The 15627-nt window shown below is 42.1% G+C and overlaps 1 protein-coding gene across 1 annotated transcript in view; it reads left to right on the forward strand.

The window, feature by feature from the left end:
• The window catches only part of SLC36A2 (solute carrier family 36 member 2), a 33146-nt gene extending 27677 nt beyond the window's left edge, over positions 1–5469 (forward strand). Inside the window, exon 10 of the mRNA XM_008015049.3 lies at positions 3391–5469. Coding sequence (XP_008013240.3) covers positions 3391–3662 — 272 coding nt within the window. The 3' untranslated portion in view covers positions 3663–5469. The remainder of the gene's footprint in view (positions 1–3390) is intronic.
• The last annotated feature ends 10158 nt before the right edge of the window (positions 5470–15627 follow it).

Genomic DNA, 15627 nt, shown 5'->3' on the forward strand with positions numbered 1-15627 from the left:
ACTCCCCGGCTCACAGCAGCCCCCATGACCCGGAGTACCCCAATCTGCAAGTATTCCACCAGAGGCCAAAGGAGATGGCTAGAGATTCCTGTACAGAGTAGAGGTGGCCCAGCTGTCCCTAAGATGCCTTTTGATTGTAATTGCAAAAGTGTCTTCTTTTTTAAAGCCGAATTGTATTCCACTGTATGTACAAACCACATTTTCTGTATCCATTCATCTGTCCATGGACATTTAGGAAATTCTTTCTTTCTTTTTTTTTTTTTGCATGACAAAGTGTTACTTTTAGATGATTATCAGTACACCGAGTAATAACATGTAACAAGTTCTTGAATTCTACCATCTAGTAATTTTAATTAAGAGAAACTAAAAGCAGCCCAAACAGTTATACTAGTATTCATTATTCTAACCATTAGCAGGAATGGACTAATTTAAGGGTAGCTGCTGCTTCACACAGATTACAAATAACTATTTACTACTTTTTCATAGAATCCTGACATTCAAGAAAACGCTACAGGGAAAAAAATGATTAATCTCTTTCTTTCTTCAAATAACTTTTTTTTATTAGATAAAAGAAAGAAAAAGTCAACATTGATACATTGATATATTTGTTATGTGAGCTAAAAAGCATGGGAAAACAGATGACATATATCCATTAAATTTCTAGGAAATACGATGTAAAAAGAAAATCTATAGATAAGTTCTAAGTCTGTACAAAGAAGCTAGATTTTATATTCTCTGAGAAGTGAAGGGACTTGCTACATAATATACAGAAATCATGTAATACCTTTTCATAAGAATATAACTCGAGCTTCATATTCTTCAAGGGCATCTAAAATGCCAATCCATGGTACAGGCGCTTCTTTCTCCCACTCTTCTTCATTTATGCAGTAGTTTTCATGGATTTCTGTCCAAGTGTCACAGACAAAAGCCAAGAGGCTAGCCAAGCCTTCACCCCCGTTCTGCTGGAAGTAGTTCTGGAGGCTGGTCCTCTTCTTCTGAGCCTCTTGTGCCACTTGAGTGCCACAGCCACTGTGAGATTCCAGGGCTGCGGCTTCCTTGGTCTTGAACTCTTTCTCCCTCTTCAGGCGGTGCTGTTCAGTTTCAGCCTCAGCTGCCCCCTTGGCCTGCTTCAGCCTCTATGTCCTTTGCTCAGACTTGGACACCTTCTCAGTGGCTGTGTCTTGGCCTGCAGCAGCTGCTGGATCCCCTGAGACTGCCTGGCTGAGGTGGCTCTTGATTCTTGCTTTTCTAGGCCAGCCCACAGCATTTATTCGACACTGATTTTCTTCTTTTGAAGTGATTCATTCTCAGTTTGACCTTGAAGGCAGGAACCATTCAGTATCTTAGAGATTCCAGATAGATCAAAGAATTTGCCCCACAGTATAAAGATAACAATCCCTTAAGCCTACGCTACACTTCATGCATTATCAATTAGCATGTATGAGTAAATAACTTGAAGTAATAGCAAAGATAACTTTTCTGAATGCTTTACATGAAAAATCTCATTGAAGACTTTTATGTCCTATGCAGAATGAATCACAATACCTAAAAGGATAGTAGCCTTCATCTCCATTTTGCAGCTGAGGAAACAAGCTGAGGAAGGGGTGGGACTTGGGCTAGGCCATACAAGAAAGAATCCGACTCCTGCCTTCCAGACCTGTTCTGTTCTACCACAGTCCTCCTCCAAAGGAGGCCTGCTCACGGCTCCTGGGACTTCTTGATGACCAGGAACATTTTTCATCATATATAATAAAAAATGTAAAAACCCATGTCTGTAAAACATCCTGCTAAAAAAACACAGTTTCAAAATTTTTAGCTCTTCATGTTTCTTTGTTAGGTGTTATCTGACATGTGTGTAAAACCTGGAGAAGACACTTCTTTAAAGACACCTTGTGGATTTTCTTCCAACTGAAGATCTCTTTGTATATAAATGATTTCATATTCTAATTGTTTGCAAGTAAGGGGTTTTCATACTCATGTTAATTATTTATTAAAATACTCGGCATTTAAAAAATTATTTATTTATTTTATTTATTTATATTATTTTTTATTCACTAAAATGCTAGGCATTTAAAAAAAGACAAGACTTCTAAAAAAATTTGTACATTGATATAAATTTTCATAGTACAAACCTTGATAGTTTGTACATTGATATATTCCAAACAGCTTGAATGGTTCCCAGCACTGTTATTTAGTGTTATTTATTAAATAAGAGCTTAAGTTTTATTGGATATGTAAGATCCAAAATGCACCTCGGTAGCATAAAGATTATTTTAAGCTAAAAACATCTGAACAAAAAGAAGCTGCAGAAAGAAACTTTATCTAATCTTCTTTTACTGATGTAAGCAGGACCTCCTGAAAAATACAGCTGCCATAAATCCCTTCTTTGGGAAGTTTAGAGCCAGAAAAGAAACTTAGCATTATCATTGGAATTACTAACTGTTTAACACATTTTATCTGAAACCGTCATATCTTCCATTTGTTCTTCCATAAAAGCCCCTCCTCCTCCCTCCTTTTCCCCGTATTAAGGGAGTATCTTTGGCTGTTCTGGAAGCCAATTCATCTCAAGGCTCTGGAGCTTATAAACACACTTTGTCTTTTCTCTCGTTAATCTTACCTACTGTCAGTTACATTCACAGGCCCCCAACCACTGACTCTAAGTTGGTAGGGGAAAAGTTTTTGAATGAGTACATTTCCTCCCAACAATATGAATGAAGAATATGAATGAATACAATTAGAGACACTCCAAATTTTGTTGTGGTGGTTGTTGTTGTTTTGAGATGGGGTCTCACTATGTTACCAGGACTGTCCTTGAACTTTTGGATCCTCTTGCCTCAGCCTCTCAAATAGCTGGGGCTATAGGAATGTGCCACTCTGCCTGGCTGAATTTTTAATGCGTAACTTCTAGGGAATATAATTAGGGATATTGGAGGACTTTCAACTTTTCTTTCTGTAATTGAATTTCTGCGAAACAACTGGTTTATTTTTTAAGAAGAGGATTTTTTTTTTCTTTTTTTTTTCTTCAATGAGACAGGACCTCACTTTGTCACCCAGGCTAGAGTGCAGTGGTGCAATCTTGGCTCACTGCAACCTCTACCTCCCAGGTTCAAGCGATTCTCCTGCCTCAGCCTCCTGAGTAGCTAAGATTATAGGCTCCTACTACCACACCCGACTAATTTTTATATTTTTAGTAGAGACAGGATTTCACTATGTGCGACAGACTGGTCTTGAACTCCCAGCCTTCAGTGATCGACCCATCTCGGCCTCCCAAAGTGCTGGGATTACAGGTGCGAGCCACTGTGCCCGGCCAAGAAGAGGACTTTAAGAACAAACCTTCAGAGCTTGGCTAAGCCTGGAATTCTCTGTCTGTCCCCTATTCCCTCCCTGCAGGCCTCCTGGCTGTCCTCATCCCCCGCCTGGACCTGGTCATCTCCCTGGTGGGCTCCGTGAGCAGCAGCGCCCTGGCCCTCATCATCCCACCGCTCCTGGAGGTCAGCACCTTCTACTCAGAGGGCATGAGCCCCCTCACCATCTTCAAGGATGCCCTGATCAGCATCCTGGGCTTCGTGGGCTTTGTGGTGGGGACCTACCAGGCCCTGGATGAGCTGCTCAAGTCAGGAGACTCTCCCCTATTTTCCAACTCCACCACTTTTCTTCGGTGAGCCTGGCACTGCTCCTTGCCCACCAGCACCCAATTTTTAGTGATATGGATCTCTGTTTTTTTGTTTTGTTTTGTTTTTTTGAGACGGAGTTTCACTCTTGTTTCCCAGGCTGGAGTGCAATGGCGCAATCTCAGCTCACCGCAACTTCCACCTCCTGGGTTCAAGCAATTCTCCTGCCTCAGCCTCCCGAGTAGCTGGGATTACAGGCATGGGCCAGCACGCCTGGCTAATTTTGTATTTTTAGTAGAGATGGGGTTTCTCCATATTGGTCAGGCTGGTCTCGAACTCTCGACCTCAGGTGATCCACCCGCCTTGGCCTCCAAAAATGCTGGAATTACAAGCGTGAGCCTCCTCGCCCAGCCGGATCTCTTTTATATGCATTATCTTTATGTCACTGCTTTGCCTTTTCTCTGGGCAAAGTCATGGTGAAACAAGAAAGCTACAAGCTCTAAATGGTGTTGGTTTTTTAAATTTTGTTTTGTTTATTACTTCTTCTTTTCATATCTCTGGCATTCCACCACATTGTGAGCTTTACCTTGGAAGGCTCTGGACTCTAGCCAAGCTTATGACAATTCAGACAGTGAATTTCATACCTAACCTGGAGCTATGCAAGAAGAAGCCACCAGAGGGCCCCAAGTGGCAGCAACTGGCCGAAGGAGGTGCAACCAGCTGATACTGTCCACGCTTTGGCAGACAACCAGTTTTCCCTTTTCTGGGTCTATTCAAAAAGCAAACACTAAGGGTGGGTACATAATCCACAAGTCAGAAAGTTGTGCACGGCTCCAGTGTTGAGATGGGTAGGGCCAAGATGACCAGTGTGAAACTCTCAGATAGAAAGGAGCCATGCGTATTAAATCAGGGGCAACAAACATTTCAAACCATTAGATAACATTTCCTCCCAACTCAAAGATCCCAACAATGAATAGGAGGCATGGAAGTAGATGTGCCAATGGGGAGGGATGAGGGGTGAACATGAAAATTATTTGAATAGACTTTACCTCCTAATTCTTGCAACATGCATTCTTGATTACCTACTGTGTACCAAACAAGATTTTGTAGAATATTGTAAAAATGACCATAAATTCCTGTTGACAATGTGACTTTGCAGCTGCTCCTATGAAAAGATGAAGTCTATATCTGTATCCCTTAAATTTTTTTGTTTGTTTATCTGTGGGTTTGTTTTGTTTTGTTTTGTTTTTGTTTGTTTGTTTTTCTGAGATGGAGTCTCGCTCTGTTGCCCAGGCTGGAGTGCAGTGGCACAATCTCGGCTCACTGCAATCTCCACCTCCCGGGTTCAAGCAATTCTTCTGCCTCAGCCTCCCGAGTAGCTGGGATTACAGGCACCTGCCACTATACCCGGCTAATGTTTGTATTTTTCACAGAGGTGGGGTTTTACCATGTTGGGCAGGCTGGTCTCGAACTCCTGACCTCAGGTGATCCACCCGCCTCAGCCTCCCAAAGTGCTGAGATAACAAGTGTGAGCCACCGTGCCTGGCCTCTCCCCTTTAAATTTGATCTTGGCCTTGTAACTTGCTTTGACCAATGGAACATTAGTAAATGTGATGCAGTCAGAGGTTTGTTAATAACCTATGCATCAGAACTTACATGCATGCTCTGTAGAGTTGAGACCACCAAGTAAAGCATCCTGGGCTAGCCTACCGGAAGATCAGAGACCACGTGGAACATAAATGAATCATCCCAGTTGAGCCCTGTTCGCAGATCAACTAGCCTGCCAACTTCCAGACACATGAGTAAAGCCATCCTAGACTATATCCAACCCCAGTCAGGCTGACACAGACCATAAGAATTGTGCAGATAATCCACAGAACTGTGATAAATAATAAAGATGTTTGTAATTTTAATACATAAAGAGTGGGAAGTTTTATGCAGCAAAAGATACCTGATACATCATTCTAAAAAGGATACACTGATTAATGAGAAAAGAATTCCCGCTGTCAAGCAGCCAGTCTACTGTCCATTGGGGAAGAGTAACAGGTAATCAACTAAGTAAATACCATCATACGTCCATCTAAGGGCAAAGGACACTACCTGCTCTGGAGCACAAAGGAAGACTTTCCACAGGTGGTATCACTTGAGTTGGGCTTTGAGTAGAACTTGAAAGACTGAGTCTGAACCTCCTTCCATTCTGTCCTGCTGCCTGGACATGATAGCACTTATGCTCGTGTCTGACCTTGGCCGGCAGCCAGGGGCAAGCCAACCTGAGACATCGCCTCTATCTTTCTGGTGGTGACTGCTCTCTCCCCTCCCCGCAGAATTACTAACATTGAGAAAATGCACCTAGATAACTAAATAGATGTTGAAGATATATAGTCCCAAAAGGTGGGGAGAGGAGAGTTTCTCATGAAACTCTCTGTGGTTTATGGGAATGATCTATGCCTGTTTCAGCCTCGGTGTTAAGAGAATATTTGAAAAAGCCCTGTCCTGCTTATTTTCATCCTTCATCTTCCCTGTGCCCCCCAATTCTCAAGTCCTGGTCTGCTCTTTCTGTATGTTCCTTTCTATCTGCTGGACTTCCAGAAGATACTTCATGAACACAAGTCCACTCAGATGGAGGAAAGGCTGGTGGTCCACACCCAGATCCCATAGCCTACAGAGTCCCTGTTGGGCAATAGGACACTCATAGCCTGTGCAGGGGTCCACAGTCTACTTTGCCAGAGGATGGGTTGTCATTTCCACCCTGAGCTCTCTGTTTCATCAGCAAGCCAAAGGACTTCCACTGATCCGTTCGAGTGTTGGCAATGTGAGCATCCTCTCTGGAAACACTTCTCTCCCACCCTGCTCTGCTATCAATCACTCCACCCATCCTTGAAGTTTAAGGTTATCTTCTCTGTTATTAAGAAAAGTTTACACTCATTCTCTAAAGATATGTCCCTACTGTGTAAGATGATAGGGTTAATTTTATTACTTAGACCAATCTGGCTAAAGTTAAATCTTGGAAGGAAAAACTAAATTTAGCAACATTGATGTAACCAACAAAACCAAGTTAGGGAGACTCATTAGTAATTATTGACAACACTAAAGACTACTACATGTTAGTTTTAAGTCTGAGTGGTGGTGATATTAAAAATTTTTTAAGTGGTTTGGAACTGATTATTTAATACACACATATGCACACACACACAACTTTCTTCCCCCCATTTAACTGACTGTTTATTTAACTTCTGGGGCTTGCTAATGAGTCAAGGAACATAGAAAATCCTTCCTCCTTTCCTTCTTTGAGTGCTTACTAAGGATTTTACATGAGATTATCTCATTTAATCCTTACAATGACCCTGTGATGTTTACACTGTCATTGTCTCCATTTTCAGATAAGGAAACAGGCTCAGAGACATTAAATAACTTGTTAAAGATCAAACACGTAGTAAAGGATGGATCCAGGATGCAAACATTTGCGCATCAAAGCTCCTCACTGCATTGTAGGGCCCAAGAGAGGCTATCGAATGGTGGTTATCAAAATGTAAAATAGGGAGAAGGTAGAGCAAGATGGTAGAAAGCTCCACTGATCTGTCCTGTCCCCCAACCCCCACTCCAAGGACACCAAATTAACAATTATGTACAGGAAAAAAAGCACCTTCCTAAGAACCAAAAAACGTGGGCACTCACAGTACCTGATTTTAACTTCGTATGGCTGAAAGAGGCACCAAAGAGGTAAAAGAAAAAACAGTCTTGAAACCCACGCCACCCCTCCCCCACCCCCAGCAGGGGCCCATGGTGCCCAGAGTATCTCTGGGCTCTGGGGAAGGGAGAACCAAGTAATTGTGAGGCATTGACTAAGTGCTGCTTTTGTTATAGCAGAAAGGAAAACCAGATCAAACTAAGTTGGCACCCGACCACAGAGGGAGGATTTAAACCAGCCCTAGCCAGAGGTGAATCACCAATCCCAGAGGTCAGAACTCTAGTTCCCACAAGCCTTGCCACCATGGGCTAAAGTGCTCTGGGGCTTTAAATAAACTTGAAAGGCAGTCTAGGCCACAAGGACTACAACTCCTAGGAGACTCCTAGTACTGAATTGGACCCAGAGACAGTGGACTGGGGGAGCAGGAGACATACTGAGACACCAGGTGGGGTGGCTAAGGGAGTACTTGGCATCATCCCTCTCCTAACCCCAAGATACACAGCTTGTGGCTCCAGAAGAGATCCCTTCCTTTTGCTTGAGGTGAGAAGAGGGAATAGTGGGGAGGACTTTGTCTAACATCTTAGATACCAACTCAGCCACAGAAGAACAGGGCATGGGTCAGAATTATGATGCTGCCTTTCTAGGCCCTAGCTCCTGGGCATTTCTAGACATACCCTGGGCCAGAAGGGAAACCACTGCCTTGAAGGAAAGGACCCAGTCCTGGCAGCATTCATCACCTGCTCACTGAAGAGCCCTTGGGCCCTGAATAAACACCAGTGATACCCAGATGCTACATCAAGGGCCTTAGGTGAGACTCTGAGACCTGCTGACTTTAGTTACCAGCTCAGCCACAAGGGTAGAGCACCAAGAGCACTCTTGGGGTCCCTGATTCCAGGACTTGGCTCTTGGATGGCATTTCTGGACCTGTCCTGGGCCAAAGGGTAGCCCACTGCCCTGACGGGTGAGTCCCAAGCCAGGCAGCATGCACCACAAGCTGACTGAAGAGCCCTCAGGACTTAAGGGAACATCGGCAGTAATCTGGCATTACTCAGTGCGGGCCTGAGGTGGCAGTGGCCATAGGGTGAGGCTCCTCTGCCTTTGGAAAGGGAAAGGAAGAGTGAAAAGGACTATGTCTTGTGGTTCGAGTGCCAGCTCAGCTATAGTACAATAGAACACTAGGTAGACTTCTTAAGTTTTTTACTCTAGTCCCTGGCTCTCAGACAGATGGCACCTCTGGACCCGCACAGCGCCTGGGGGATCTCTCCACATTAAAGGGAAAAATACAGACCTGAATGGCTTTGCCACCTGCTGGTTACAGAGCCCCAGGGCCTTGAGCGAACACAGGCAGTAGCCAGGGAGTGGTTACAGGAGGCCTCGAGCAAGACCCAGTGCTATGCTGGCTTCAAGTCTGACCCAGTGCAGTCATAGTGATGGTGGCCACAAGGGTGCTTGTATCACTCCAGCCCCAGTTTCATGTGGCTCAGAACAGACAAAGAGAGAGACTCTGTTTGGGAGAAAGTAAGGGAAGAGAACAAGAGTCTCTATCTGGTAATCCAGAGAGAATTCTCCCAGATCAATTGTCTCCAAGACAATCAAGGTGGTACCTCTGTCAGTCTGCACCAACCACAGTGTTGCTGGGCTTGGGTTGTGCCCTAAAGCAGATACAGCTTAGATCATAACCCAAGCCCTTTCAAATATCTGGAAAGCCTTCCCAAGAAGGATGGATACAAACAAGCCCAGACAGTGAAGACTACAATAAATACCTAACTCTTCAATGCCCAGAAACTGAAGAGCATTTACTAGCATCAACACCATCCGTGAAAACATGGCCTCACCAAATGAACTAAATAAGGCACCAGGGACCAATCCTGGAGATACAGAGATATGTGATCTTTCAGTCAGAGAATTGAAAATAGTTGTTTTGAGGAAACTCATAGAAATTCAAGATAACAGAGAGAAGGAATTCATCAGATAAATTTAACAAAGATATTGAAATCATGAAAAAGAATCAGTCAGAAATTCTGGAGCTGAAAAATGCAATTGCCATACTGAAGAATGCATCAGAGTCTTTTAATAATAAAATTGATCAACCTGAAGAAAGAATTAGTGAGCTTAAAGACAGGCTGTTTGAAAATATACAGTCAGAGGAGACCAAAAAAAAAGAATAAAAAATAATGAAGCACACCTACAGGATCTAGAAAATAGCCTCAAAAAGGCAAATCTAAGTTATTGACCTTAAAGAGGAAGTAGACAAAGAGATAGGGGTAGAAAGTTTATTCAAAAGGATAATAGAGAACTTCCTAAACCTAGAGAAAGTTATCAGTATTCAAGTACAAGAAGTTTATAGGACACCAAGCAGATTTAACCTAAACAAGACTACCTTAAGGCATTTAATAATCAAACTCCCAAAGATCTAGGATAAAGGATCCTAAAAGCAACAAGAGAGAGAGAAAAAAAAAAAAAAAAAGCACGATGGAGCTCCAACATGTCAGGCAGCAGACTTTTCAGTGGAAACCTTATAGGCAAGGAGAGAGTGGCATGACATATTTAAAGTGCTGAAGGAAAAAAAAAAAAAAACTTTTACCCTAGAATAGTATATCTGGTGAAAATATACTTCAAACATGAATGAGCAATAAAGACTTTCCCAGACAAACAAAAGTTGAAGGATTTTATCAACACCAGCATTTCTGTCCTACCAGAAATGCTAAAGGGAGTACTTCAATCAGAAAGAAAAGAACATTAATGAGCAATACATAATCACCAGAAGGTACAAAACTGACTGGTAATAGTAAATACACAGAAAAACACAGACAATTATAACTCTGTAACTGTGGTGTGTGACCTACTTTTATCATAAGTAGAAAGACTAAACAATGAACCAATCAAAAATAATAACAACAACTTTTCAAGACTTAGTACAATAAAATATAAACAGAAACAACAAAAAATTAAAAAGCAGGGGGATGAAGTTAAGGCATAGATTTTTTATTAGTTTTCTTTCTTTTTGTTTGTTTGTTTGTTTGTTTATGCAATGTTAATGTGTTATCAGGTTAAAATAATGGGTTATAAGGTAGTATTTACAAGCCTTATGGTAACCTCAAACCAAAAACCATATAATGGATACAAACACACACAAAAGCAAGAAACTAAAGCATATCAAGAGATAAAAATCACTTTCACTAAAGGAAGACAAGAAAAAAAAGAAGGAAGAGAAAACCACAACAACCAGAAAACAAGTAACAAAATGGCAAGAGTAAATCCTTACTTATCAATAATAACATTGAATGTAAATGGTCTAAACTCTTCAATCAAAAGACATAAACTGGCTGAATGAATAAAAAAAAGATCCATTGATCTGTTGCCTACAAGAAACCCACTTCACCTATAAAGGTATACATAGGCTGAAAACAAAGGCGTGAAAAAATATATTCCATGCCAACAAAAATCAAAAAAGAGCAGGAGTGGCTATACTTATATCAGACAAAATAGATTTTAAGACAAAAACTATAAGAAGAGACAAAGAAGGTCACTATATAATGATCAAAAGGTCAATTCAGGATATAAGAGGATATAACAATTGTAATTATATATGCAGCAAACACTGGAGCACCCAGATGAATAAAGCCAATATTATTAGAGCTAAAGAGAGAGATAGACACCAATAGTTAAAGACTTCAATACCCAACTTTCTGCATTGGACAGATCTTCCAGACAGAAAATTAATAAAGAAACATAGGACTTAACCTGCACTATAGACCAAGTAGATCTAACTGATATTTATGGAATATTTCATCCAATGGCTTAATAATACACATCATTTTTCTCAGCACATGGATCATTTTCAAGGATAGACCATATGTTAGGTCACAAAACAAGTCTTAAAACTTCCAAAAAACTGAAATAATACCAAGCATCTTCTCTGACCACAATGGAATAAAACTTGAAATCAGCAAGAAGAGGAAGTTTGGAAACTATACAAACACATGGAAATTAAACAGTATGCTCCTTAATGACCAGTGGGTCGGTGAAGAAATTAAGAAGAAAATTTGAAAATCCTTGAGACAAATGATAATGGAAACACAACATACCACAACCTATGGGATACAGCAAAAGCAGTACTAAAAGGGAGGTTTATAGCTATAAGTGCCTACATCAAAAATAGGGAAACTTCAAATAAACAATCTAATGATGCATCCAGTCATGAATCGTGGCTCATGCCTATAATTCTAGAACTTTGGGAGGCCAAGGTGGGTGGATCACTTGAGGTCAGGAGTTCAAAATCAGCCTGGCCAACATGGTGAAACCCCGTCTCTAGTAAAAGTACAAAAAAAAAATTAGCCGAGTGTGGTGGTGGGTGCCTATAATGCCAGCTACTCGGGAGGCTGAGGCACGAGATCACTTAAACTCAGGAGGCAAAGTTTCAGTGAGCCAAGATCATGCCACTGCACTCCAGCTGGGGCAACAGAGCAACGCTCCATTTCAAAAAACAAACAAACAAAATGCATATTAAATAACTAGAAAAGCAAGAGCAAATCAAACCCAAAATTAGTAGAAGAAAAGAAATAATAAAGATCAGAGCAGAAATAAATGAAATTGAAATGTAGAAAACAATATAAAAGATCAATAATAAAATGTTGGTTTTTTTGAAAAGTTAAACAAAATTGACAAACCATTAGCCAGACTAAGAAAAAAAGAGAGAAGATCCAAGTAAATAAAACAAGAAATGAAAAAAGAGACATTACAACCGATACTGCAGAAATACAAAAGATCATTAATGACTACAGGCATATGCCACCATGCCCAGCTAATTTTTGTACTTTCTGTAGAGATGGGGTTTTGTGGCCAGGCGCAGTGACTCACACCTGTAATCCCGGCACTTTGGGAGGCCAAGGCAGGAGGATCATCTGAGGTCAGGAGTTAAAGACCAGCCTGGTCAACATGGTGAAACTCCATCTCTACTAAAAATACAAAAAATTAGCCAGGCTTGGTGGCATGTGCCTCTAATCCCAGCTACTCAGGAGGTTGAGGCAGGAGAATTGCTTGAACGCAGGAGGCCAAGGTTGTAGTGAGCCAAGGTCACGCCATTGCACTCCAGCCTGGGCAACAGAGCAAGACTCCGTCTGGAGAAAAAAATAAAAATAAAGAGAGATGAGGTTTTGCCATGTCATTTATTCATTGTTTTAATATTTACCTAAAGCATGCCTATTCTGTATAAGGTGCTGCAGATTTAACAATGAATAGGATGGAACGTGGTTCCATTTTCAAGGAGTCTGCACTTTAGTAGGAAGACAGACAGTAAACAAGTAAACACGAGAGTGATCAATTATAATAAATGCTATGCTTGTTTTAAAACAAGGCAAAGCAAAACTCACAACTACAAAACAGAGACTGTGGAAATCACCACCACCCAGAGCAAGCATACAAAAGGATGTTGGCCTGTGGTTTCCTTTTCTTTTCTTTTTCTTTTTTTTTTTAAATGTATCTTTGTCTTGTTTTGGTATCGGAGTAATACTGAACTTCTGTAATATTCAATGAGTTTGGAAGTATTCCCTCTTCTTCTATTTTTTGAAATAGTTTGAGTAGGATTGATATTAGTTCTTCTTTAAATGTTTAGTAGAAGTCAGCAGTTAAGCCAGAGGGTCCAAGGCTTTCCTTTACCTGGACACTTTTTATTATGGCTTTGATCTCATTGCTTGTTATTGGTCTCTTCAGGTTTTGGATGTCTTCCTGGTTCTCTCTTGGTAGATTGTATATGTCTAGGAATTTGTCCATTTCTTGTAGATTTTCCAATTTATTGGCATATAGTTGCTTACTCAGGAGGCTGAGGTGGGAGGATCGCTTGAGCCTGGGAGGAGGAGTTTACAGTGAGCTGTGATTGTGCCACTACACTTCAGCCTGGGCGACAGTGAGACTCTGTCTCAAAAAATAAAATAAAATAAAATAATAAATGAATAAGTGCAACAGGGGAGGGGAAGTTATTTTCAACTTGAGAAAAAGTATTTGGACATCAGAGGAGAGAGGTATTTCATTTGATATTCAGAGGAAGAGAGAAGCTCCCAGTGCTGATTTTGCAGCAGCACTAAGTGGTGGTGTGGGGAGTACCTTGGCCCCCATGAGCTTCATAAGCAACCTGTGCAGTCATCCCAAACACACACGCAATCAAAGTTCAGTGCTGGTGCGTGCTCTGCAAAAGCAGCTTCCGGACACAATTTTTTTAATGCCAGTCCCATTCTGTTACTCACGTCAAAAATATTGGAGTCTTCCTTGATTCCTCTCTCTTTTACATCCCACCTCAAGTTCATCAGCACATCCTCTTGGCTTTATCTTTAAAAGTATCCAGAATTCAGTCACTTCTCACCATCTCTTTCACTACCTCCCTGGTTTAAGCCATCACAGACTAACACCTGGGTCATTGCGACACCCTCCTGGATTATTGTAATAGCCTCCTGATTGATACCCCCTTGCACCCCTTCAATCTGCTCACAAAAAAAAAAAAAAAAAGTCCAGAGACATCCTGTCAAAACATTTAAGTCATGTCACTTCTCTGCTCAGAACCCTCCATGATTTCTCATCTCTCTTAAAGTAAAATTCAAAGTTGTTACAATAGCCTACAAATCCTACCCACCCACTCCATCCTACTTTCATTACCTCTCTAGCCACATCTCTGGTGTGACTGTGTAATTTATCATCCAAACCAGGTTATCTCTTTTTATTTTATTCCTTTTTTTTTTTTTTTTTTTGAGATGGAATTTTATTTTTGTCACCCAGGCTGGAGTGCAATGGTGCGATCTCTGCTCACTGCAACCTCCACCTCCCGGATTCAAGCGATTCTCCTGCCTCAGCCTCCCAAGTAGCTGGGACTATAGGTATATGCCACCAAGCTCGGCTAATTTTTGTACTTTTACTAGAGATAGGATTTCACCATGTTGGCCAGGTTGGTCTCTAACTCCCAACCTCGGGTGGTCTGCCCACCTCGGCCTCCCAAAGTGCTGGGATTACAGGTGTAAGCCACTGCACCTGGCCTATTTTATTTTACTTTTAGGGTCATTTCCCAGGCTGGCCTCAATCGATTTTCCCATTTCAGCCTCTTGAGTAGTTGGGTCTACAAGTGTGCACCACCTCGCTCAGCTGCAGGATACTTTTAATAAGGAAGGGAGGCACCATTAGTAATTATGCCAGGGCAATAGGCACAAACCAGGAGAATCCCTTCTCCGCTGTGCACTCCTAGACAGCCATAAGACCTCATTGCCATTCCTAAAACACCCCAGGCACTCTCCTACCTCAGGACCTTTCACTTCTTGCCCCTCTGCTCAGAGTTTCTTACCCAAGACCTACATGAGTTGTGCTCCCTCACCTTGTTCAGCCCTTTGCCCAAATGTCACTTTCTAGGTGAGGCCCTCTCTGATCACCCAATCTAAAATTGCGACCCTCCCGCTAGCTGACACTCTCCATTACCCTTGCCTGGACTTTCTCTATACCACTTTCTGCTAACAGATACTTGATATATTTGTTTTGTTTATTGTCTGTCTCCCCCAGCCCCTCCAGATCATAAATTCCATGAGAAGAGAGATTGTAGTAAGTTTTCTACCCTAATATATTCCTAGTATGGAGAACAGTTTATAGCATATATTAGGTGCTCAATAAATATTTTCTGAACAAATGATTTTTTCAAACATGACTGCACTCCCTTCCAAATCACTGGCAGGCCATGCATGCCTCCTGTATAGAAATTCTGAGCAGGTGGCATTTGAACTGGGCCTTACAAGCCACTCTTCACCCCACCCAGGGAACATGGTAGCTGGATTATGCTCTGTTGGGCCTCACCTGCATCCCAGGATTCTGCAGCAGCTCATTGGCTGGGCAGCCTCCATTGTGAGGTAGCTCTGGTTTCTTCCTTGCCAAAGACAGACAAGCACTGAGCCTGGCCCCACGTCCAGGCACCAGGACCTCCAATCCAATGGTGCCTTCTTCCTCCCAGTCACACTGTTCACTTTGCCCTACAGCAGCAAGGGCTAAACTAGGAGAGGACAAAAGCCCAGGCAAGTCCTGGTTGGGCAAGCAATTGCGAGGGGAACTGAGGACCACCCTGACTGAGATGGGTCTTTCATAAGTCCCCCAAGAGCCAGGTGAGGCATCATCAACATCACCTCTCCTGCCACCACCGCCTCCCTGATTCATGCACGTCAGGCTTCAGCCAGCAGCACGCATCCTTGGGGTTAGGAGCCAGCATCTCAGGTCGGCAGCCATGGTTTCTCTGGAGACAGACCCATCAGAGGCTCATTCAGAGCCTTAACCCTGAGCCTCCGCCACCTACCCACCGTGTTGAAG

The sequence above is a fragment of the Chlorocebus sabaeus genome, chromosome 23 (genome assembly GCF_047675955.1).
Source record: "Chlorocebus sabaeus isolate Y175 chromosome 23, mChlSab1.0.hap1, whole genome shotgun sequence".
Taxonomy (NCBI): domain Eukaryota; kingdom Metazoa; phylum Chordata; class Mammalia; order Primates; family Cercopithecidae; genus Chlorocebus; species Chlorocebus sabaeus.